General features: G+C 45.1%; 1 protein-coding gene across 1 annotated transcript in view; it reads left to right on the plus strand.

Moving 5' to 3' along the window:
• LOC115098166 (extracellular matrix protein 2-like) overlaps positions 1 to 25,224 on the plus strand; it is a 127,742-nt gene that overhangs the window by 80,170 nt on the left and 22,348 nt on the right. The window contains exon 8 of the mRNA XM_029614552.1: positions 3,814 to 3,953. Within this exon, the coding sequence (XP_029470412.1) occupies positions 3,814 to 3,953 (140 nt within the window). The remainder of the gene's footprint in view (positions 1 to 3,813; positions 3,954 to 25,224) is intronic.

Below are 25,224 nucleotides of genomic sequence, written 5' to 3' on the forward strand. Positions count from 1 at the left end.
TCAACTTTGGGGCTCTGCCAGGCTGCAGGTTCTGAACTGGGGCTCTTCTTCCAGTCTGTGGCATCTAAACCTGGCGTGTTCTTGTCTTGTGGTAAGGAGAGGCGGTCCCCACAGGAGCGTTTTGGGGGGCACTTTTTGCAACTTCCAAAATGTTGCCATCTGAGGCGGTCGTCTCACCCTGCCTCATGGTAGAACCGTCCCTGGCAGCGGAACACCAGGAAGCTACAACACATTGTTTGAGAATCACTGTTCTTGCTTTCTGCTGCATGTTTTGACCGTATTTTACAGTGTCCGGTTACACTTGTAACCGGACACTGTACAACTGTGGGAAAACCAGACTGACCAGTTCAAAACCGGGTAGTTGGTCACCTTAGTTTCTATACAGATCATTTATAAATAAACAGCCACAGTCCCAGTACAGATCCCTGGGCCACTGCACTAGTCACCTTTCTCCAATGAGAACACTGACCATTTAGCCCTACTCTCTGTTTTCTCTCTTTTAACCATTTCTCAGTTCACAAGAGAACATTTGTCCCATGACTTTTTAATTTCCTCAAGAGGCTCTCATGAGGAACTTTGTCAAATGCTTTCAGAAAGTCCAGATAATACTATTCAACTGGCTTATCTTTATCTACTTGTTTATTCACGCCTTCAAAAAATATATCAGATTAGGGAGACAGGACTTCCTTTGGCTAAACCCATGTTGGGCTTGTCCCATTACCTATGTTCAGCAATTTTGTTCTTTATCATAGTTTTGATCATTTTTTCCGGCACTAAATTCAGGCTTACTGGTCTGAAGTATCCTGGATCACCTCTGGAGCCTTTCTAAATACTGGCGTTACATTGGCCATCCTCCAGTCTTCAGGTACTGTAGCTGATTTTAATGAAAAGTACAGATTTCATTTTTCAATTCTTTCACTACTCTGTATATGAAACCCCCCTCCAAGGGAGAGGGGGCAAAGAGCATGCTGCCATTTAAGTGAACTGCAGCAGAAAACAAAGGGCAATGCAGCTGTGTAACATGAACCACCAGCCTGGGAAAGCTAGAATAAAATTGAAAAGGTTGCCAGACCTCTTACTGTGAAGGTGATTAAATGGCCATTGAATAGATGAGTCAGAAACTCAGGTAGGGGATTTGCATGTCACAGCCCCCTTGACTGCTGCTGGTAACTTGAAATGAAACATCACTTTAAAAACAAAGGATGGCAAAATCCTAACTTACAGAACTTTGATTGAAAAGCACTACATTACAGAATTCTGAGTGAGAGAGAGATTTGTGAGAAATGTACACAAAAAAAGTCCTAGGAAGCAAACAGATTCTCACCCAAGTCAGAACCCTTGGGTACCGAGTTCTTAGAAGAGAAAAAGAGAGGGACAAAGCAGAATGGAAAGGCTTGCACATATTCTCTTTCATTATTCCTGCCTGGATCTCAGCCTTTTGGCTAAGAGGAGGTGATCCCACCAGGCTAGGTAACAACAAATGACTGGCCATGAGCTTAGCTGAGCCAGAATCACTGCAAACTGAGACTGCTGAGAGCCTCAATCACTGAACAATAAGCAACCCATGAGCCTAGTGAAGCTGTAAACCCAAGCATGGGGAAATCCTCCTACCAAGGAAGAAAAGCCTAAGGACATCAATGGACTCTGGAGGTGGAGTTCAGTCCCCTAGGAGGACAAGGACCCCAACAACATATTAGGAGGTGATGTTGGGTCCCTCTGGGAGAGTAGGGACTAGGAGGTGGAGTCTGGTTCCCAGAAGGATGTGGACCCCAAGGGTGAATTAGGAGGCAGAGTTGGGTCCCCCAGGTTGGCGTGGACCCCAAGGTGGACCAGGAGGTGGAGCTGGGTCTCCAGGAGATGGAGTCAGGTCCTCAAGGAGGGCTCATACCAGGGGTAGAGTTGGGTCCCCCAAATGGCGCAGACCCCAGCAGCAGACCAGGAGGCAGAGTCGAGTCCCCGCAGGCATGGACCTGTCCATGGAGAAGAAGTGGCACAGAAGAGATGGCATCTGTTTAGATACAACTGACCTTTCTCCTGACCAGCACTGCCCCACCAGCTCTGTTGCATCTTTTTACATAGGTGAGACTTGGGATAAAATGGGGAGGATAATAAAAATACTTGATTAGGCGGGAATGCAAGAGGTCCTTCCTATTCTATATGGTGGTAGTCTGTGGGGACCAACAACTCCAAATAGCCAAATGTTAAATGTTCTTGCTATCTTATAGGAATGTATATCGTCACATGGCCTGAGACTAATAACCACGTGTAGAAAGGTGTGCTGTTTTATATCCTGTTAGTGATCTATATAGTCATGTAAAAATTAGAAGTTTGCAGGGAAAAAAATTGTTTTCATTTTTTGGCTTGTTTTCAGAAGGTATTTCCCATGAATTTCAGTTTGTGGAATGTTTAATTCATTTAATTCATGTGAAAAAAACAAATCAAACATTAACAAAAAACCCCCACCAAAATAGACAAAAATTGAAAACGGGGCAACCCAAGGCCTCCTTTTTCTCCCTTCCACCCACCCGGAAAAAAGCCGGGGCCAGGATGCCCCCAGCTCCCACTTACCCTGGCTCAGTGGGAATCCACCGGCAAGGCCTAAGCCCAGGACAAAGCTTTGGCCTTGTGTAGGCCGAGAATGTGATAGGTTGCTGCAACCTCAACCTTTGCCTCCACAAAGCCAATGCCTTGGTCTAGGCTGGAGCCTGGGCCCAGGACTAAAGCTGCAGCCCAGCCCAGAGGTAGGGTTCTGACACTGGGGCCTAGGCCCGGAGGCCGGGTTCCGTTGCTGGGACCTCAGCCTGGACACACGCCGGACACCAGATCCCTACCCTAGTGACTCAGCCTGGAAAAAACAGGCCCAATGCTAGGGCCCAGCCTGGAGGCCAGGTGCTGACACCTGAGCCTTGGCTTAGGCTGGAGCCCAGGCCCAATGCTGTGGCCTGGTGGCTGGGTCTTGATGCTGGGGCCTCAACCCAGGCCCGATGCTGGGGCCTGGCCTCCAGAGCCCAAAGCTGATACTCATTCTGGAGGCCGGGTCTCGATGTCTGGACCTCAGCCTAGGCCCGGGCCGACATCATGGCCTAACCTGTAGGCTGGGTCCCAATGCTGGGATCTCGGCCTGGACGTAGGTGCAGTGCTGGGGCCCAGCTCGGAGGCTGGGTACCGACACATGGGACTCTGCCTAGGCCCAGAGCCCAGGCCTTGGAGCAGCTCTGATGATGTCTTCTTCTTTCTTCTTTAACTGACGCCATCCGCTAGGGTCGTGCCAGAGTTAATTAACTCAGACGCATTCACCCCGGCAGATGATGCCATGTTGATGTATGACGTTGCCTGCAGAAAGTGGTGGAGATTTGATTGCTGTGTCGAGGACCAACCCCGCCCCACCTTACTATGCCTAACCCCGCCCTGCCCTGCCATTCAATAACTTGCAATGTGACCCCAGCACAAAAAGGTTTGCCCAGCCCTGATACAGAGCCTGTGAATGCAGGCTGGGTCACAGACGCCATGCTATTATTTCTTCCTAGGGCTTTTATGGGCGCAGCACTACCTGAAGATCACATTTGGCGTGCTTCTTTCAATTTTGGGACAGCCAGATGGCGCCTTCAGACTTTGGTGCTGTTGAGAGTTACCTCCAATGCCTATGCTGAAATATGAGTCTGCCCATGGCTTGCAGTTGGTCTGTTCTTTTACTAGCAGGTCCCTTGTTTCTCTTTATTTCTCTTGCTTTTCTTCCAACCTCCCCTTTTCCTTGGCTCCCTAGGGTTGTATTCTGCCCCCAATAAGCATCCTTTGTATGTCACATTTTCACAGGAACTACACCTGGACAGCAACCACATAGAGGAAGTTTCAGAGGGGGTCCTGAACAAGACCCTAAACCTGAGTGTGCTGGTCCTGAGTAACAACAGGCTACAGGAGGACCGCATTGCCCCCCGGGCCTGGATCAATCTCCCGTGAGTAGCTCTTCTTTTTATCCCAGGGAACAACCGCCAAGACTGTGCTAGCTGCCTTTTCTGTATTAGTAGGGTTAGAAAGTGCCCAAAATAACCTCACAAGCACCTCCAACCTGATTGGTCCTGTACTTGTAATTTGCCGCATCGTTGTTCATAGGGACCAGTTTCTTCATCTGTGTTGTCATGTATGATTCCCTTAGTGATATGGCTGCTCTCAAGGGTAGCTATTTCTAGATGGTTGGAAAAAATTCCATTTGGAATATAAAATTGTTCAGTTTCAGACAGGACGGATGCTATGCCTGCTGTACATGTTTGCACAGGAGAAGGCAGCATTTGCTTTTAAAGTCACGGAGAGTTACAACGGTTCTGTGCTCAGCTCGATGATGCTTTGTCGCCTCTGTACAATTCTGAAAGCAACTGACAATGCCGTCCCTGTAAGTGTAGTCGGCTTTGCTGCCAAAGCTACATACGATACACCTCAAATGTCCATCTGTCTGGCATGTGCTCCACCACAGTCATGTTTCCCTACACAGCTCTAAGTCCCCAACATCTTTCGGAAAATTGCTGCAAAGCTTTTCCTATTTATCAGTGGCAAATATTTACTCCGTCCCACTGACAGAGTTCCAAGATTATTCTTGGACCGATGGCTTGCAGTCCCAAAGTGAAAAGATTTCTATAACATGTTGGATGGGGGGGGGGGGGGGGGGGGAGGAAGGAATAAGCACCCTTTTCGAAGTGGGCCTTGAGTTTCAAGATTTTTTAAGGCACTCGAAGCTCCTTTTGGCTGATGGTGCCAGAGGCGGTTACTCTGGTAAGAAGGCTCAGGGTAAGGGGAAACTGCGGTTATTTCATATGTTACAATTGATCCCTGATTGTTGGTTTATAGTTAAGGGAGTTGTTTATTATAGTTATATTAACTTCACTATTTAGTGGAACTGGTAAATGTGTGGTTTAGCCACAGGAGCAAGGTTTTCTGCTATGCATTGCTAGTATTTCATTTGGACCATAATCTTTAATACATAGGGTAAAATATGCTGCAGTGTGCATTAAAAAAAAAAAAAAAAAAGGTATGGAATCAGATAAGGTTTTAAATTGTTTGACACTTCATGTAAAAGGGTTAGACTCTCCAGCTAAAATGATTTTGTGCTCTTTAGGGAAATATCCAGATTAAACACGGATATCCTCTTTTAACAAGGGACCCACTTTAAAAAGGGACGAGAATTTAACCTTTACCAATAAAAAGGTGTTTCCCTTCTGGCCTCATTTACAGGGGAAAAACAGGGTGGGGGAGGTAGGTATATTAATTTCTAGAAAACTTCTCTTTGGGGCACACAAAGTAAAGAAGGACCTAGAGGGTAGATATATATTTGTCAAGGGGTGAAGTTTAGACCCCATTATTACTTCGGGATCGATATATGCACCCAATATGGGGCAAACTGAATTTATTTTACAGGTGCTAATGGAACTTGCTGCTTTCTCAGAGGGGTGGCACTTTTAGGTGGCAACTTTAATATTGTTTCAAACCCAGACACTGTCAGAACGGGTCTCGCCAATAGCAGTGTAAGGAGCCATGTGGAAATTTTCACATGCCATATGGCAGACAGTGGGCTTTTTGATCTTTGGAGGCATGTCTATAAAGCTGGAAGGGAATTATATCTTTTTCTCTCCTCCCCATAATTCGTACTCATGCACTCATATGTTGTACGCTTGTGTCAAATGGGCCACAGCTGTTCAGTCTGCTCTGGTGGGAGACACGGTGTGGTCTGATCATGCTCCAGTAACAGTGACTTCTGTGCTGGAACCTAACTATCAAAGGCCCAGGCACTGGCTGTTAGCCCCATCACTACTTAAATGCCCAGAAAATGCAGATTCTATTCACAAGGCCATCGCAGATTAGACTGATAACGAGTGAAACATTAGACGACCCAGAGAAGGTATTGTGGGATGCAGCCAAAGGCTGCCATAAGAGTCAGCTTATCTTGCTTAAAAAAAGACATTTCCAAATCAAGGAAGAAATGAGAATCTTTCTGAATAACAAATCCCCCCTCTCACACTGAAGGGCAGTTTAGCATACAAGCGGGAATAGCTGACTCAGCTTCTGAATAGGAAGGTGGAGTACTGTTTACAAACAACAAGGCCAAGATACTATACAGTGGGAAACAAATCAGGTGATGACTAGTGCATGGGTGGTTAAACAGCTTTTTGTAGAAAAGGGTGCTGCCACAAATAGCAGGGAGCCTTTACTGCTTTCTATAAAACCTTATATTCATCAGAGGTTTCTTTCTAGCAAGCTGTTATAACTTCTTAAATAACATTCTTTTAAAAACCTTGGGCACGAGTGAAGTGCTTTTTCTAGAGGGGAAAATAACTAGTCAAGAGGTAGAACAGGCCATTAAATCCCTAAAATTGGGGGACAGCCCTGGTAATGATGGTTTCGGTTTAATTTACTACAGCATTTATTCTCAGTTTTGCCCGCAAAGCTAGCTGACGTTTTCAGTGAAGTCTTATTAGGGGCACAGTTACCGAGTTCAATGAAGCCAGCCAGCATCACAGCAATTCCAAAAGAGGGTAAACTCTCGGGGAAGTGTTCCTCCTTATCGCCTAATATCTTTGCTGAACATCCATATTAAAATCTTAGCAGACGTCCTAACTAATAGGCTCAGTGACATTCTGTCCCAGTTGATACACAAGGACAAGACAGGCTTCATGAAGGGGAGGCAAGGCTCAGACAGTATGGTACAGCTGTATTGGATGGCAGATCCGTGGTAACTTTTTTTTTTTTTTTTTACTGACATGACCCATTAAGAGAAATTGGATTACTGTCCTAAAAGGTTCATTATGAAAATTCTTGCACTTAAGTTAATAAAAAAGAAATTAAAAAAGAAAAAAGAATTATTAATTTATTGAATACAGCTGATAAAAGTGTCATCTGTAACACTCTTAACTGGCGTTAGATGCTGAAAAAGCATTTGATTGCGTTGAGTGGGAATATTTATTCTGTGTACTAAAAAAGTTTGGATTTGGTACTGATTTTCTGTGTTGGATTAGAAACATTTATAGTGAGTCCAAGGCACAGGTTAGGTTGAATGGGAAGATCTCTGAGCACTTTCCTGGGGATAGGGGTAACAAGATAAGTGTGTCCCTTGTCACCTAAGCTCTTCACACTAGCTTTAGAACCACTAGCAGCTAAGATCCATGGGTGAAAGATTACTAAAGGGATTCTCGCTAGTGATGGAGTAGGACACAAACTCGCCCTTTTTGCAGACAACATTCTGCTGTATGTGAGAGTTCCACTTAACTTGTACTATGGCCTGGAGAGAGGTATCAGGGAGTCCAATGCATTTCCAGGATATAAGGGTAATACATCTAAAACTGACATTCTTGAAATTAGACTAGGTTCCCAAACAAAAGAAGCAGAGCCGGGAGAAGATTAACTGCTCTGCCTGCTCTTGGTATCCCTACGCCCCTCAGCATCCTCTTTGAAGGGAAAGGCGGGAAAGTCATCACCAGAACAAAAAATATAAACGCTGCCGCTCAGCCGAGGTGGCATGCACAGGCCATGCCTCCCTCTGCAATCAGTCACGTGCCTCTCCCGCTCAGCACTCAGCAGCAGAAGGAGCAGCGTGGTCCATGGGGTCACCAGAAGAATTACATTTTCCGTTCTTCCTCCAAAGTCAGAAGCAGGAGGAGCAGCATGGCCTGCTGGCCAAAAGAAGCAGCTTCAAGGGGAGGATTGGAGGTTGCTGCTACTACTGCTCCTTGTGCTTCCAGAGGGGGGCAACAAGAGTAAGAGGGTCTGTGTGCATGTGTGATTGAGCATGGCACAGAGAGAGCATTTGTGTGTGCAACTGAACATAGCAGAGAGAATGTGTGTGTGTGTGATTGAGCATGGCACACAGAGAGCATTTGTGTGTGCGACTGAATATGGCAGAGAGCGTGTGTATGACTGAACATAGCAGAGAGCATGTGTGTGCGTGTGTGTGTGTGTGTGATTGAGCATGGCACAGAGAGAGAGCATTTGTGTGTGCGACTGAACATAGCAGAGAGCATGTGTGTGTGTGATTGAGCACACACACATGCTCTCTGCTATGCTGGGATTTAATTTTGAAATTCTCGCATATGCTTTATGATAGCAGGTGCAAGGTCTGTGGGTGTGCAAGGACCTATAGTTCTGTCTAACCCCCAGATTTTCAAAGAGAAACTTCATGGGCCGTTTCCCAGCCTCTTACATCAGGTAAGATACATCTGATGATATTGAATCTTCTGATCTATCCATAAGATACAGATACAATTATTTTCCATGCTCATTTTTCCAACATTAGAAACCTAACTAAGTTAAATATGGTGAATAGTATTTGATGCATGGATGTATACATATTTTTGTTTGTCTTGTTTGTGAATCTTTTGATAGTTATGAGTTTTAATCTGCATGTAATTTTGCATTCCACCTAGAATTGTAGACAGAGCAGGCCATACATTTTTATAAAGCTCATGGGTCCAGAATCCCCATACTGGGTCCAATTGAGCTGGAAACTCAAATAAGCAGGAGGAAACTACTGGGTCAAAATTAAAATTAGAAATTAAAGCCCCCTACTGCCTTCTGGTGGTGTATTTTGTGTTCATAGAGAGGGCACACTTTTTCACTGAGCCATAGGTGCGAAATGGCCTGACTACAGCCCTGAAAAGAAGAAATTCCCATTCAAATGGGCCCCCAACTGTATTAGATACCTTGGTGTCCCGATTTCTAGCAACCTAGTAATTTATTAATGACGGCAGAAAAAGATCAAATGGCCTATCAAGTCTGCCCAGCTAGTTTCTTATGGTAGTAACTGCTGCTCTGTGCAGGTTACCTCCAAACCTTATGTTAAGGGAGGAGGAGTAGCCTAGTGGTTAGAGCAGTGGGCTATGAATCAGGAGACCAGGGTTCAATCCCGCTGTCCCTCCTTGTGACCTTGGGCAAGTCACTTTACCCTCCATTGCCTCAGGTACAAAAACTTAGATTGTAAGCCCTCTGGGGCGGGAACCTTAGGCATCCTTGTTGGTAGTAGATAGCCCCGGAGGGTATAGAGGATCGAAGCAAGGCCCCCATGGAGCGGGTACCTAAGTCCTCCTGGAGCAAGAGAACACAGAGCGAGAGCATCTGGTAACGAGGAGAGATCAGCATGGAGGATTCCTTGCTAACTCGTAGTTAGTATCAAGAAAGGAGTTTAAATACTAGCGCACGTGCCCTAGGTGACTTCTGGAAAAAGATGGCGAACGCAATCGCCCATGCCAGACCGAGAATGCCAGAGGGTTCGGTGTGGAGAAGCAGAGGCAGCCATCTTACCAAAACGGACTGAGTCAGGCAGAAAAAAGGAAAGCAACAGAGGGCGCAGCCCTCCAAGGGCCCCCCATGGGGTTTCAGCTTACGAGGATGAGACTGATGGAAGCGACGGAGCATGTCTTTATCCAGAATATTAGCCATGGGCTCCCAGGAGTTCTCCTTCGGTCTGTGTCCTTTCCAGGAAATAAGGTACTCCCATCGTTTACCTCTCTTGCGTACATCCAGGATGTCATCAACAGTATATGCAATATCCTCCTCTGCATCAAGCGGTGTGGGTTCCGGAGCTTTGCTGGAAAATTCAGACAGTACGAGCGGTTTCAGTAGGGCCATGGAAAGGCATTATGAATTTTAATGGATGGTAGTAACTTCAAACTGTAAGTCAAATTCCCAAGGCGTCGGAGGACGGCAAAAGGTCCGACATACCACAGCGCAAAACGTGCAGATGGCAGCTTTAAGCAGAGGAACTTTGTACTAAGCCATACTTTATCTCCAGGCACACATTGAGGAGTCTTCCTATGGTGAGCATCGTAAGTCTTTTTGGCTCTTTCTCCCGCTTTGAGGAGTAGATCTTAAGTCTGTTTCCACAATTGGTGTAATTCCATTGCGGTGGCTTGAGCTGCTGGAGATGTCACGGAAAGTGGCAGAGGTAATGGAGGTAATGGTTGGCGGCCATAGACCACGTGAAAGGGTGTTAATCCCGTGGCAGCAGCTGGATGTGAGTTTAGGGCGAATTCGGCCCAAGGAAGTAATTCTGCCCAATCACTTTGTCTAGTATTCACAAATGAGCGTAAGAATTGTTTTGAGTGTCCGATTCATTCGCTCGGTTTGGCCATTGGACTGCGGGTGATAGGCCGAAGTCAAATCCAACGAATGTTGAACTTCTGACACAGAGCTCTCCAGAATTTTGCGGTAAACTGGACGCCTCTGTCAGACAGAATGTGTTTGGGAATGCCGTGTAGGCGAAAGATGTGCTTCACGAATAATTTAGCCAATTCAGCAGCGGATGGTAATCCTGGCTAGGCCACAAAATGCGCCATGTTCAAAAATCAATCGATGGTCACCCAGATCGTATTGTTTCCGGCAGAAAGGGGAAAGTCCACCACGAAGTCAGTTGCAATATGCGTCCAAGGTTCCTCTGGTACAGGCAGAGGTTGGAGGAGACCCCAGGGACGTCCGGCAGGAGGTTTTTGTTTAGTGCAGGTGGCGCAGGATGCCATGTAGGTTTGGACATCAGTCTTCATGGTAGGCCACCAATAGAAACGTTGGAGCATAGCCAATGTACGTTCTTGCCCGGGGTGGCCGGCCAACCGGGAGTCATGTGCCCACTTTAGTAATTTCTTCCTCATTCCCAGGGGCACCACTGTTTTCCCAGTGGGGATGGTATGCGTGGCCGCTAACACCACCTTCTCCGGACTGATGATATGATGAGGCTCATCGTGTACGTCCACCGTAGAGAAGGAGCGCGAAAGAGCATCTGCTCTAACATTCTTTTCTGCAGGATGGTACTTCAATAAAAAGTCAAAGCGGTTGAAAAACAATGACCACCTCACTTGCCAAGGATTAAGACGTTGAGCACATCGTAGGTATTCCAAATTTTTATGATCAATATACACCGTTATTTGGTGCTGCGCACGTTCCAGCCACGGGCGCCATTCTTCAAAGGCCGATTTTATAGCTAACAATTCTTTGTCTCCGATTCCATAATTCTTCTCGGCGGGTGAGAATCATCATGAGAAGGAAACAGGGATGGAGAACATTGGCATCACTGTATTGGCTTAGTACTGCCCCCACCCCGATGTCGGAGGCATCGACCTCGACAATGAAAGGATGCTGAGGATTGGGGTGGAGAAGACAAGGCTTAGTTTGGAAGGCTTCTTTGAGAGTTTGGAAGGCTGCAACAGCCTCAGTGGACCATTGAGATGGATCAGCTCCTTTTCTAGTCATGGCCGTGAGTGGTGCTGTTAGGGTGGAGTAGTTTTTGATGAAGGTACGGTAATAGTAAAGCCAAGGAAATGGCGTAAGGCTTTTAAGCCAGTGGACTGAAGCCACTCTTGAATGCTTTTCAGCTTTTGAGGGTCCATCTGGAAGCCATTCTTGGAAACGATGTACACCAAAAATGGCACTGATTCCTGGTGAAAAGCACACTTCTCAAGCTTCGCATAAGGCGATTGTCGCGTAGCCTTTGTAGTACCTTTATTACATCAGCCTGGTGAGTCTGGAGGTCCTGAGAGAAAATCAGGATGTCATCTAAATACACTATCACACACTGGTACAGTAAATCTCGCAGAATATCATTCATCATATTCTGGAACACCACTGGTGGATTGCACAATCCAAAAGGCATGACTAAGTATTCAAAGTGTCCGTCATGGGTGTTAAAAGCTGTCTTATATTCATCCCCATGACAGATTCCAACCAAGTTGTAGGCCTCTTTTAAGTCCAGCTTAGTAAAGATTTTGGCCCCCTGGAGTCTGTTAAACAGCTTGATTATCAATGGTAGAGGGTAGCGATCCTTCATGGTGATTTCATTAAGACCTCTGTAATCGATACAAGGGCGAAGAGATCCGTCTTTTTTCCCAACAAAAAAGAACCCCGCACCAGCCGGGGACTTAGAAGGTCTAATAAACCCTTTTTGCAGGTTTTCTTGGATATAGGCTGACATGGCCTCAGTCTGTGTTATTGAGAGGGGGTATACCCTTCCTTTGGGGAGGCTCTGAATTAGGCTTGAGATTTGTCGCACAATCGAAGGTCCTGTGTAGAGGTAACATGTCTGCTGCTTGCTTGGAAAAGACGTCCTGAAAAGAGACATATTGTGGCGGTAGACCAGGTAATGAGGGAGTTGTTGCCATGTAGGGCAGCGGTGAAACTTTGGCTAAACAACGATCATGGCAGCCAGGGCCCCACTCAGAGAGCTCCACGGTGGTCTAATTGAAATGAGGTGTGTGTTCCTGTAGCCATGGTAGGCCGAGTACCACAGGGTGAATAGCCTTCTCAAGGAGCAGGAAGGAGATGTTCTCAGTGTGTAAGGCCCCAGTACAAAGACATATAGGCTGCATGGTAAGCGATACCTCCTCTGGAAGTGGTTCTCCATGTATAGAAGACGGCAGAAGAGGAGTAGCTATGGGTGTAGTAGGTATTCGCAGATGATCTGCAATACTTTTAAGCATAAAGTTTCCTCCCGCACCTGAGTCCACGAGCGCGAGAGTGGAAAATTCTAGGCCTCCGGAGATGAGAGAGATGGGGAGAGATAATGGAGGAGAAGGTGCAGTTAGACCTAGGAGGAGTCCTCCAGCAGATCCTAGGTCTGGCCTTTTACCAGACAGATAGGGCAGGTCTGGACAGCATGGCTGGATTTGCCGCAGTACATATAGAGTCCAGAGCATCTGCGAAAACATCTCTCTTTAGAAGTCAGGTGACTGCGTCCTAGCTGCACAGCTCCTCTTCTTCCTCACCGGGCACAGAAGGTTGGGCTGAAGTCATGTGCATGGCTCGAGGGCAATTACCTCCCGTAGAGTGCTTCTTGTGACACTTGGCTTTCTGAGTCCGGTCGCATATCCTGCGATCAACTCTCCCAGCTAAATCAATGAGAGATTCCAGAGTGTCTGGCAAGTCACGAGCTGCTAGTTAGTCTTTTATACGAGTGTTGAGGACCTCTAGAAATATAGCATGTAGACATCCCAAATCCTAATGAAGTTCAGATGCTAGTGTCTTGAATTCAATAACATAGTCTGGTAAAGGCTTGCTACCTTGTTGAAGGTGAAGAAGAGTAGACCCTGCGATGGTCTGACGTGCTGGATCATCAAACACGGATTTGAACAGGCTCAAGAAGTCAGTCAGATCATTCAAAACAGGGTCACTGCATTCCCAGAGAGGTGAAGCCCAGGCCAGGGCTCTTCCATCGAGTATCGATAGGATATACGTAGTCTTGGAAACCGCATTGGGAAAGTAGTTCGGTTGCAACGAGAAGTGCATACAGCACTGGTTAATAAAACCCTTGCACATCTGGGCATCACCAGAGAAGCGTGTAGGAGCTGGTAGTCGTACAGTGGTGCGAACTGCAACCACTTGAGAAGATGAATCTTTCTCTGGAACCGTCGGCGTATTCAGTCGAGTGTTCAACTGGTTAAGAGCAGCGGCTAGTGTCTCCAGAGATTTCTGTTGCTCTGTAATCCGCTGGGCCAGGTCAGGAATGGCCTGTAAGGCTGCGAGCTGTGCTGGGTCCATGGAGTTAGCAATCTGTTGTACTTTGGACATTGAAGCGTGGGCCACTGGTTGCTGTAAGAGATGACACCTCCCACAGGGCGGAGCCCTATGGGGACTTGCAGCGACAGGCTAGCTCTAAGCAGAGATGGACACAGAGAGAAAGCTTTATTGTACTGCAACGTAGATGGTAACCCGAGGATCGGATGATGATTCCAGCTAGGAGAGGAGAACCCAGATGATGATGTTCCGTCTGAAGGTTTGCAGAGAGAAAAAGGCAGTTCCTCAGTCTTACCAGACCTGTGGTGCAGGATAGGTCGAGCCTCTAAGGAGAGAGAGATAAGACAAGCAAGATAGAACAAGAGCGGCAGTACTCACTCTGATGCTGGTAGTGGTAGTAAGGGAGAGCCCCGAGGAGCGGAGATCTCAGACGAGCAAGGCCCCCAAGGAGCGGGTGCCGTACGCATCCTGGTAATAGGTAGACAACCCCTGTGCGGGCCATCCATTGATCCTACCATGTGACAGGGACCGACCAATGGCACTGATAGCCTGTCACATGGTAAGGGCTAAGAATCATCGGCGCCATTTTGATTACTGGTAGCTGACGGCCCGAGAGTGGGAGATTGCTTCCGGGACCCCTGCTGGACCACCAGGGAATTTTGGCAAGTTTTTGGGGGGGTTTGGGAGGGTGGGGGGTTTGCAATGAATTAAATTTGAAGGGTTGGGGTGGGTTTAGGTTTTGGGTTTTTTTACAACCCTCTCCCCCCATCTGCCCCTCCGGGTTTCGCGCTTCTTTTTGGGGGGGGGGGGCAGATGAAATAAAATCGGCCTGAATCCGGGAAAACCCCTGAAAAAGCCTCAGGGTCACCCACACATTAGCATACCCCACGGGTGCGTCCATTTCCGCAACTCAAAGGAACTGTTTCTCGACTATCTTATAACTTCTTTAATTCATATACACTATGTAAATTTTGTACATAATTCTTACATTGTAAGCACCCTCTCCTGCTTATGCCCTTCTCTCCAGTTAGAATTTGTTTTAACCTTTCTTTTCTCTAACAGCCTAGTTCCACTTTCCCTGTTATAATGTAACTTTTTGCTTTCTCTGTTAACTGGTTTCCCCCTAGTTTATTGTAAACCGGTACGATAAGACCTGGTCTTGAGCATCGGTATATTAAAAGAATTTAAATAAATAAATAAATAAATAAATAAATAAAACGAAATTTCCTGTGGCGGACCAATAACGAAGGCCAAACCGAAAGGTTCGGCTGAAAATTTAATCTGATTGTTGAATGAAAGAGGAGGCAGGCTTAACCTTGTCCTCATTCACCAATCATGGGAAAAAAAATAAGACAGCCCTAACCGTTTTTTCAGAGCTAAAAAAGAATATAAGGCCTGTTTTATTTTCGGAGAAACACAGTATCTGTAGTGCTGCCCTTTCATAGGTAAGGTTATTGTGTGAGTCTTGAGTGTTAGTGCTGTTATAGTATGGCATGTTCCTAATGTGTTTTTGTCAGGTTTTATGGTGCATCACAATGTGCCTGGTAGTGGAAAGAGTTTTGTTGTCCCTGAAATCTAGACCCTAATTAGTTTAATATAATCAAAAATCTTACTATTCAGTAGAAGATAAAAGGCATGACATTATGGTTTAAAGGCACACACTCCTTTTTCAACCCCTATTGCTTAACATTTTTATATTAGAATATGTTGGGGGTAGGTTGTAGATTTTATAATTATTGTGCACTGCTTAGAAAGTTTTTATAAGTAATATATCAAATTGAATGAAAGAACAAATAAATAAATCATTTGGATAGAGGTTAAGGGTCATACAGATCTAAGGGTCACACTTTTGGGGTCAGGGTCACCCTTCTGTTCACTTATAGATTATAAATAATAATGTTACATTTTAAGTTAAAAAAAATTGACAACCTCCAAGTTCCTGTTGTGCATAGGATGAGGGTGCACTTTTTTACTTGGCCATAGGTGCCAAATTGCCTGGCTAAAGCTCTGGTTGTTTATTTTATTTATGCAGATGATACCAATTCTATAGTCCCGGTATGAATGGTGAATTTTCTACTGAGTTCCTTCAGCATTGTAGGGGAGAAATTAAAATGTGTTTATTGGCTAATTCTTTAGTCCTTAATGTAGCTAAGACCTCGATACTGTGGATAGGTAGAGTACCTCCATCTAACCCTGATACAGTTATATCTTTCGCTGGAGTACAGTTGCAGAGAGTATTTGAAGCAAGGAATCTGGGCATACTTATTGATTCCAAATTATCATTATTACCTCATGTAACTCCTGGGCGGGACAGATCTTTTAACTTGCACCCAGGGCACATTGAAGTAAGAAAGAAGATGGACCTTTTCTGCACACCACTCCTTGAATGTTTCTCACTCTCCCCAACTGATTGCTTTACTTTCTGAGTTCCAGGATTTCCGTTGTGGGGACGAACTGATTGCTGGCTCGGCAGAACATACATATAAATAAATAAATCCGAAAGAAGTCAAACAAATTCCTGAAAGTGATGGAATGATAAGAGGCCTTGTTTAGGGAGACCCCATGTAAAGATTTAAAAGGCAGAATATTTTAAACGTAGATCTTGCTTAAAGGGGGAGCCAGGACATATTGTGTCAAATAGGGGTGATCTAGTCAAACTTTTTTTCCCAGACAGTAGTCTAGCTGCTGTATTCTGAAGCAGTTGTAATCTTTTAATACTGTATTTAGGAAATTCTCGAAATAGGAAATTGTAGTAATGTAGTTTGTTAGTCACCAGTGAATTAATGATGGTGACAAGATCTGCATGTTCTAAGGAAAGTTGCAACAGACAAATTAAGAGCAGATGACAGAAAACAGAGACTTGAGAAATCACGGAGAATTGGGAGTTCATTTTTACTCCTAGGCTTGTTATGCTGGTTTTTAATTCCAATGTAACTCCTGAAATCTGCAGAAGAATACTAGGAGAAAACCACAATGCCAAGGACTTGTCAGGATTGAGCTTTAATTCTATGCTGGAAAAGCCACTATAATATAGTTTCCAAACATACATTAAAATTAGCTACTGCAGCTATATAGGCCACAAGTTACATATCATCCATGTAAAAATAAAATTCAACACCAAAATCTTCAATAACAGTTGCCAAAGAGACTAAGAATGTAACATTTTGGCTGGCTGCGGGACAGGCCTACAATCGGCTGCATTTAACACTGTGGCCCGGGCTGCCGCCATACCGCTTCTCCCCCAGCTCTCTCTAAGAACATGCCATACTGGGTCAGACCAAGGGTCCATCAAGCCCAGCAGCCTGTTTCCAACAGTGGCCAATCCAGGCCATAAGAACCTGGCAAGTACCCAAAAACTAAGTCTATTCCATGTTACCATTGCTAATGGCAGTGGCTATTCTCTAAGTGAACTTAATAGCAGGTAATGGACTTCTCCTCCAAGAACTTATCCAAACCTTTTTTTTAAACACAGCTACACTAACTGCACTAACCACATCCTCTGGCAACAAATTCCAGAGCTTAATTGTGCGTTGAGTAAAAAAGAACTTTCTCCGATTAGTTTTAAATGTGCCCCATGCTAACTTCAAGGAGTGCCCCCTAGTCTTTCTATTATCTGAAAGAGTAAATAACCGATTCACATCTACCCGTTCTAGACCTCTCATGAGGTGGAACCAGGGGAGGAACATGCCCTGGCTCTGCAGGACATGCAGACATCATTAAGCCCCGGGGCTCCCGTGACTCCTTTTCCACCATTCCACGACCCAGCATGGGTCTGGATCGGGCTTCATGACAGCCATAGCCGGAAGTGGGGCTGATTGCAGAGGCAGGATCTGGTGCATTTGGCGTGGGCTTTGCAACTGAAGGCACTGCAGGCCTGACGATTCAACCTGCGTTGTGGCAGGCTAATTTGGGAGAACAAATCAACTGAGCCCAAGTGCAACAGTTTCCATTCACGATGGGAGAGAAGAACAGACTGATGATCCTGTCGGGATATTAGAAGTCTGTCAGGAAGGTGTGGTAAGAACCGCTTTCAATTCAAAATTGCCTAAACCTCAGGCTATAACTTTAAAATCAGTTTGGAATGCTTTGATTACTTTGGAAAGGTCAATTTCTACATTAACTTTGGTTATAACTGATTCACAAAAAAGCATCCAATGTATGGAACCATTATTCAGTTCTCATGATGCCAAAATTAAAGATTTGGATAATCAAGTCTCACAGCTACAAGAAGTACAGAGAAATTTGGTACAAAGTGAAGTAGTAACCTCAAAGAAAATGGAGAACTTGGAAAATTCTCTTAGATATTTAAATCTAAAAGTTTTAAATTTTCCCCATGCAAAATTAAGATCTCCACGAGATCAATTTAAAAAATATTTGATGGATATATTACATCTTCCAGTAGAGGCAATCCCACCTCTATACAATATATATTTCTCATCTACAGAAAAAAAAGAGAAAATGTTGATACTTCTGTTAACCAACTTCAGAATTTGGGCACCGACCTTTCAGCCTTACTGGAAACATCAGGGGAGGATCATGTGGATTTCTGAGGAACATTGTTAATTGTCTTTTCAGCTGATAGAGACTATTTTGAGACTTTTTCTTCGTAATAGAGAAAAACTGTATTACGGCCAGAAGATCTGGGTATACCCCGATATTACCAGTGTTACTCAAACCCGTAAGAAGAAGCTGCTAGAAATGTGCCAGGAGGCCAGCCAGTTAGGTGCACAGATTACCATTAGATACCCCTGTAAATGCGTAATGAAACTGAATATTGTTCGGTATATATTCTTTGAGCCCTCTCAGTTGAGTTTTTTCCTAGATTCTCATAGAATTGAAGGCATTGTTACTTAGCTTAGTCAGGGTGTAAAGTATATATTCACTATCTCTCTTTATTTCCTTTTTCCTTTTACCTACTTGTGGAAAAATGTGTTCTAGTAACCCTTGGATCTCCCAATTTACTTTTTTACTGGGTTAAAATGAGTACCTTGTGATTAGGTGGATATTGGTATATCCTAGCCTTAGTTTCTTTTTTTAAATAATTTGTTAATTACTCATTCTAGATTGGATGATTTATGTCTAACATTGTTATAAATGCATAAATAAAAAATTATTTTAAAAAAACCCCCAAAATTAAATTTGAGGGGCCTTTTTTAAAGATGCTTAATAAAAATTGTCTTTAAGGGTGTGATTTTCTTAACACTAATTTCAATACAAAGTTCCAAGTCTTGACCTGCAGGCTCCAATGATAAATCCTTATATCCTGGTAATAGTGTACTATATTTCAATGACAGGTCAGATTGAGACATATTTTTTTTAGACTATTTATCGCTACCTGGGCTTTCCTGGACTGAAAAGAAGTCGGTTGGTAAAGTATTGCTAAACCAAACCTAAAAAAATGATCAGAATAAGACACAGGTGGTGTTTTCAGGGAATCTGCTTCAATTTGGGCATCTTCTGGGTAAAAGAAACTATGACCTTGTTTATAAGTGGGTTGGTTGATAAAATGAGTAAAACCCATATCATCAAAATAGTTAAAAAAAAAAATCTCTCTGGGAGCCCTGAAGCATAGTATGGTATGCTGGCACATACCTCAGTCACAAATTAAATGGCAGTTGCAGGGTCAATGCACAAGCTTGCTCTTTGCGTCTCCCCTTTCTTCTACTGGTCGGCCCATCGGCCCACGCAAACCGGCTCTTCTGTGCCATACCAGTACTTTTGCTCCCGCCATAAGCTACCAGATTTTTGGCGGACATATCTGGGATGCTTGTTCACATGGTACTAGTTGTGCGTGCACTGAGTGAAAAGTATATAAGAGATCAGGGGAAGGCTACAGGGGGAAAGTTTTGCCAGCCTAGTCTCAAAACAAGGAATGTTATGATACGTAGTAGAAGGGGGGTTTCTCAACCCGGTCCTCGGGACACACTCAGCCAGCCAGGTTTTCAGGACATCCACAATGAATATGAATGAGATAGAGTTGCATACAGTGGAGGCAGTGCATGCATCTATTCGTTGTGGATATCCTAAAAACCAGGCCTGTGGCTCTCAGAGCCAGAGTTGGCCACTGCTGTCATAATGCTTTGAAATAGATCTCAAGATTTTTTTTATTGACCAGTAAGTATTTCCTTTTGGAAAATGCAATAGTTTCCCAGGCTTTGGTATCTCCGGTTTTATTTTCTGCTTTGCTTCTCCCTGGTTTTTTTTCTCATCCACTGATCCACTTCTCTCTGGTGTCTGCTTTCTTTCCTTTTTATTTTCATTTCTTGTTTTTCTCTTTCCCTCAGTAATTTCTTCATTCCTATCCCTCTATTTCTCCTCTCTCCTTATTCTATCATATTCCCCCTTTATTCCTCACTCTTCTGTCCTCTTTTTTTTTCCTGCAGTCTCTCTCTTCCCTTTCTCTGTACTCTTTCCTTGCCTGTCTGCTTCTCTTGCACATTACTCCTTTCCTCCTGTGCTCTCGCTCTCCTCTCCGACTTCCCTCCGCCTGCATACCTTTCCTCCCTTCCAGAACAGCATCCCTACAAACAAGCTCAAACAGCATGTCAGGTCCTGAGACAGCCACCAAGGACAAGACTGATTGATTACCATGTCACTATGAAAGGTGCACTTCATGGCATGCTCAGCATTTCCAAAGACATTCTTTCAGCTGAGTGCAAATTTACAAAATGTGTTTGTTGTCTGCCCGTGTGTGAGACAAGGGGAAGCTGTGTTTGTGGATGTGAGCAAAACGTTGCTTTCTTATTTGTCTTTGTATGGGTGTCTCTGTGAGAGAGAGAGAGAAAAAGATGATGATTGAATGTGTGTGTGTGACAGGAAAGAATTGTGCAAAGATAGGCTTTGAATGTTTGTGAGAGGGTTTATGGAATTGCAGTTTTCTATATTGTGCGTGTTTGAGAGAGAACTTGAATTTCCATATGGGTGTATGATTGTGTGGCTGTGTTTGTATGTGAAATTAGGGGAGTTTCTGTGTGTATGGGTGCGTGGGTTAGAAAAGGAATGTTTTGTGTGTATGTGTGCATGTGAGAAAAGGTTCCACGCTGATATAATAGATAATTTTCTAACTGCCCACAGACTTTACACTAAAGGGAAAGTACATTTTCCTTGTGAAAATCATCCCAGAAATACTATCCACGCATCTTTATTCCTGCTGTTTTATGCAGGTAAATTTTTCTAAGGAAACTTGCCCTCAAGAATACCTCTTTATGCTGAAGGTAAGAGTGTGAACATACGTTTACCCCCAGAGAGGGCAGCCAGTTTTCAAAAAGCCAGTTTCTCCGGGCAAAGTACTGTTGTTTACCTGCGGAAATGGCTTTGAAAACTACCCTCATAGATCCATCTCTCAGCCTTAGAACCTGAGCAAGAATTAATCCAGGCCTTCGGTCAGATTCGAAGCTAAAGGGCCTTACATTCGCAGGAGGCCATGCCCCAGCCTCCCTGCAATTCGCTTATCTTCAGTCCTATGCAGGGACTCCCCTAAGTCTCCACTAGATGTCCCAGTTTTGGCTCTATGGAGGGAGTGAAGAAGGAGTTATACCATTCCTGTCTAGCACCTCATCCAAGGATGCTAAGAATGCTTAACTGCAGGTGAGTGTAGAGGGTAGTGCGGGGCTTAGAGTTGGGTTTTGAAGGAAGAGCTCCCCGATCACCAAATCTAGGCCCTGTAGTCTGATAACTAGGCAAAGGGGAGAGGCACCTCTCTATTCAATACCCACCCAGTCTGGATGGGATTGTTTTCTGTTTTGTGGGAGTTGTTTAGGAGTTGTTTTTGGACCGTGGAGAATCTCTGTGTCTGGCTTCAGGAGGATTAAATATGACAGGGACCAGAAGACCTGCTTTTCTTCCTTCGCACAAGAGAAGTATCCCTGGTTTTTTTTTTCCTAAGAAGATGTTTTTGTCCTCTTTTAGTTTGAGAGGTAAGACTTGGCCACCCTTCTTGCCCGTGATACGGATTAAGGATTTCATCTGTTTGCTGCAGTTAGGACTTTCAAACTGAGACCCCTTTTCAACACCCGATAGGGGAGTGGGGAGAGTGGAAAAAGAGTTGAGCTGGAAACTCCCATTGGCATCGTTAAACAGGAGTGTGTGGGACTCTGGGAGAACATCTGCAACCTCAGGAATTTTTTGTTTCTTCATCTTCAGCAGGGAGATCTGTTGTGGATAGGGGACTCCACGCTTTGCTCTTCTAAGAGCCTATTTGCCAAACCCTGGGAGGAGACGTTAACAGTGCCAGCCACCTGGAGGGACACTCACCCAGAGAAAGAGGACTGTGATTGGGATAAAGACTGGATTGGACTTGAGAACCTGTACGGGTGCTAAATGATGGCCATTGATGAATTTCTACTGTAAAGTTTGCATTTTTGAATCACCCCATCAGAGTGTCCAGTGTAGTTACTGGCGCAGAGACATTGCAGCATTCAAGAGACCACGAGTACACCCAAGAGAGAGAGAAATATTCCCCCTGCAGTCTTGGGTTCTGGGGGTTCAGCCTTCCCCCAATTCAGAGAATTCACGCCCCAGGGCTGAATGGACTTGTGACTGTGTACAAGGACTTAGCCCATGACTGAGTGTGTCCCCTGCACATTTTAGTCTGAGCCCTGAAGTATGGGCTACATCAGGATGAGAACGCTAAGCTTATCTTTGGAAGAAATCCATCCCGTGGCACAGATATGGCCACAGGCTTGCCTCAGTCAGTTGTACATGATCTCTTTGGTGCTGGGCCGATGATGTGGCTCAGGTGCCTCATTATCAAGAGTAGCCAGAAGGACTGACTCTGGGAGGACCACTGCAGACCGGTAGGACAACTTTCTTGGTACTGGGGGAAAAGAGAGATAGAGGGAACCCCAGAAGAAATCAAGGAGCACAGGAGAGGTAGGCAGTTCAGTCATTGTCTGAAAAACTGATCACGCTGATAACTTTGTGTCCTACTTACTGTTCTCCCAGCATTCTTGGCACTCTTCTCTGCTCTGCAAGGCCGGTCATGACTTGGTTCCTGCTGTGGCTCAAATTTTAGCTGGGAATGAGAAAGGAAGGGAAGCTGGGAAGAAGAAAAAATGATGGTGGGGATAGGGGCAGAGGCAGAAGAGTTAGGAAGACATTGCCGTGTTAGACGCAGCTCCCGAGCAGTTCGGTCAGCCCAGGTCCTTTTGTTTCCTATTTGTGCAGGCTTTCCCGAATAGGGTTGATATAATAAAAACAGTGGATCATACCCTGGATCAAGGCAGGAAGGAAGGCTTAAGGAGGTTGCTGTGAAGGGACTGGCACAAGAACCTCTTAAGGCAGCACCGGTATAAGTCCTGAGCTGGTGCAGTTTGATGCCAGGAGAAACTGGATGGGGGCGCTGGGTGAGGCCTACCGCAGGCTGGAGCAAAGCAAGAATTAAAGCAAGAACTGGAGCTTGGCAAGGCTGTAGCTGAAGCAGCCAGGAACAGGACAAGTCTGGAACAGAAGCAGGCAGGAACAAGGCAGGGCTGGAACTGCATTGGGCTGGAACCGATTTCCACACTGAGGCAAAGACAGAGAAAGCAAACTGAGGATTCTCCAAACAGAGGTTGGGTAGCTTTCTGGTTGCCAGGAATACTTCTTGTTTCTCATAGCTGCTTTTATCTGGGGCCTGACTAATCCTCTTGCCTCAGTGGTGAGGGTCACCAGTTTATCTGCCTGAGCCTTTGCTCCTGCGGATCCACCTTTATTTATATAGCCAGTTACTCTAGTAGTTAAAGCTGTTGTCCTTCCTTCCCAGCTGACACCAGTTCAAATCCCACTAATGCCTTGCTCAGACATACTCTAAACAAATCCTAAAGCTAATGAGACTGCTGGCTGGTTGTGGCTTTGCTACATAGTAGCTGGCTGGCATCAACCTGGTTATTTTCTGGGGGAGTTGTAGCCTGCTGGTTTCCACTGAGCTACCTAGAGCCTGCAGTACCACTAGCTTGTTCTTACTTTCTGTGCACCTTGCTTTCTCCTTATTGCCTCTCTGCTCTCAAGGGAGGGAAGGGTGGGTTGATTGCAATTGTGCTACCTTCCAGCCCTGCTCCTACAACCATTCTCTCTATCTTTCCCAAGCGTGTTTAAGGGCACAGCTTTGGTCGAGCTTGGACTGGCATTCTGTGGTCCTGAATATTCGTTTCTATGTGCTGTTCTCCCACTGCTTCCGTGTTTGTGTTTATTATTTAATCTGTTTCTGGACTGGGCCAGCAGGTACTCAATCCCTTGTGCTCAGGTTATTTCAGGTTTACCCGGAACTGGGCTCCTGGCTAGGTCATTGCTTCTAATCTGGTCCTCTAAGCTGATCCAGTCGTAAACTTGTCTGCGATTCTGACCTTGCCTTGTCCCTGTCTAACTTGTCTGGCTGGACTTCTTGGTTGGTACTTTTGCTCTTTTTGTTTGGAACTCTTTTTACTGTAAGGATTTGTTAGGTTGTCAGACTTGCAGCTTGCTCCTGGATCTTGTCTTCAGATTGTATCAGCCATGAATTCCCCAAGCAGGGATCCAGTCCTCAGCTGTGCATGACCCAGTGGGGTGCCCTGAACGCATGCTTGAATCCTGTCACCTCCGCTGGTAGGTTGCTCCAGGCATCTACCACATTATCAGTGAAGAAATATTTTCTCGGGTTTTCTCTGAACATTCCTCTCTGCATGATCAGTTTATGACCCCCTTGTCCTTGAATTTTTTTTTTCTATGGAAAACTTCACCTTCCACTTTGTTATTGAACTCCGTCAAATATTTGCATTATTCTATCAAGTCCCCCACTTTTCCTTCTTTCCTGCAGTGAGTACATTTTGAGCATCTTTTGTAGGTTTTGTGTTGTAGGCCTTGCTTGAGTCATGTTAGTGGCCCTTCTCTGAACCACTTCCATCCTCTCAGTGACTGTACAAAAGTACAGCACCCAGAATTGAACACAGCATTCAAATAGAGGGTCTCACTAGTGACCTGCAAAGCACAATATTACCTCCTTTTTCCTACTGCTGATCCTCTACTTATGCAACTGAGCATACTGTTGCTGTTTTATTATGTTGATTGGTTTACCTTGAGGTTAGTTAAGATGATTACTTCTAAATCTCTTTCTAGGTAGAGAGTTTCCAATTCTTGTGTTCCTTTTTTTCTCTCCTTTTTATTCCAGCTCAGTTGGAACCAGGGTTGGGATTCTGATTCCAACCCTGGTTCCTTCAGTCGCCACTACACAGGAATTTTTTCCCCCCCATTTTGATGAATCCTGTCTCCTGTTGTTTCCCTCTCTGGTCATTGCAGCGATTGTGCTGAGGCCATTTAGAAGCCATGCAGCAGGGATCCTTCTGTAACCCCATACATGGGCTCTAAATCCAGCCACCGGGTGCCACCCTTAACAATGGTGATGACTCCTTCCACCCCAGCATCCCCAGCACTCCTGCTGAACTTCTGCTTCTTTGCCTGCTGCCACGAGACTGGGCTCTGGTTCTGCCCTCATGTAGACTTTTATTGGTTTGTTTAGCTCAGCATCATCCACCCTGGTCTTAAAGATCAAGGCCAGTCGCAGCAGATTGCTTCCAAAGGGGTGACCCAAAGGCTGTTGCCTCTTTGGGATCCCCGTTGCAGTCCTTTAAGGACCCTGTTTGGGATAGTTGGGAGGCTAGCTAGCTATGAGACAGGGAGTGTGGTAAGAGCATGGAGTGTTTGGTAGGAGGTTGGATTTTTTTTCTGGGCTTCCTATTGTGCTTTTATTGTATTTTATTATGATGTACGGGGTAATTTGCAAAGCCATGTCTGCAC

Source organism: Rhinatrema bivittatum, chromosome 1, assembly GCF_901001135.1.
Source record: "Rhinatrema bivittatum chromosome 1, aRhiBiv1.1, whole genome shotgun sequence".
Taxonomy (NCBI): Eukaryota; Metazoa; Chordata; class Amphibia; order Gymnophiona; family Rhinatrematidae; genus Rhinatrema; species Rhinatrema bivittatum.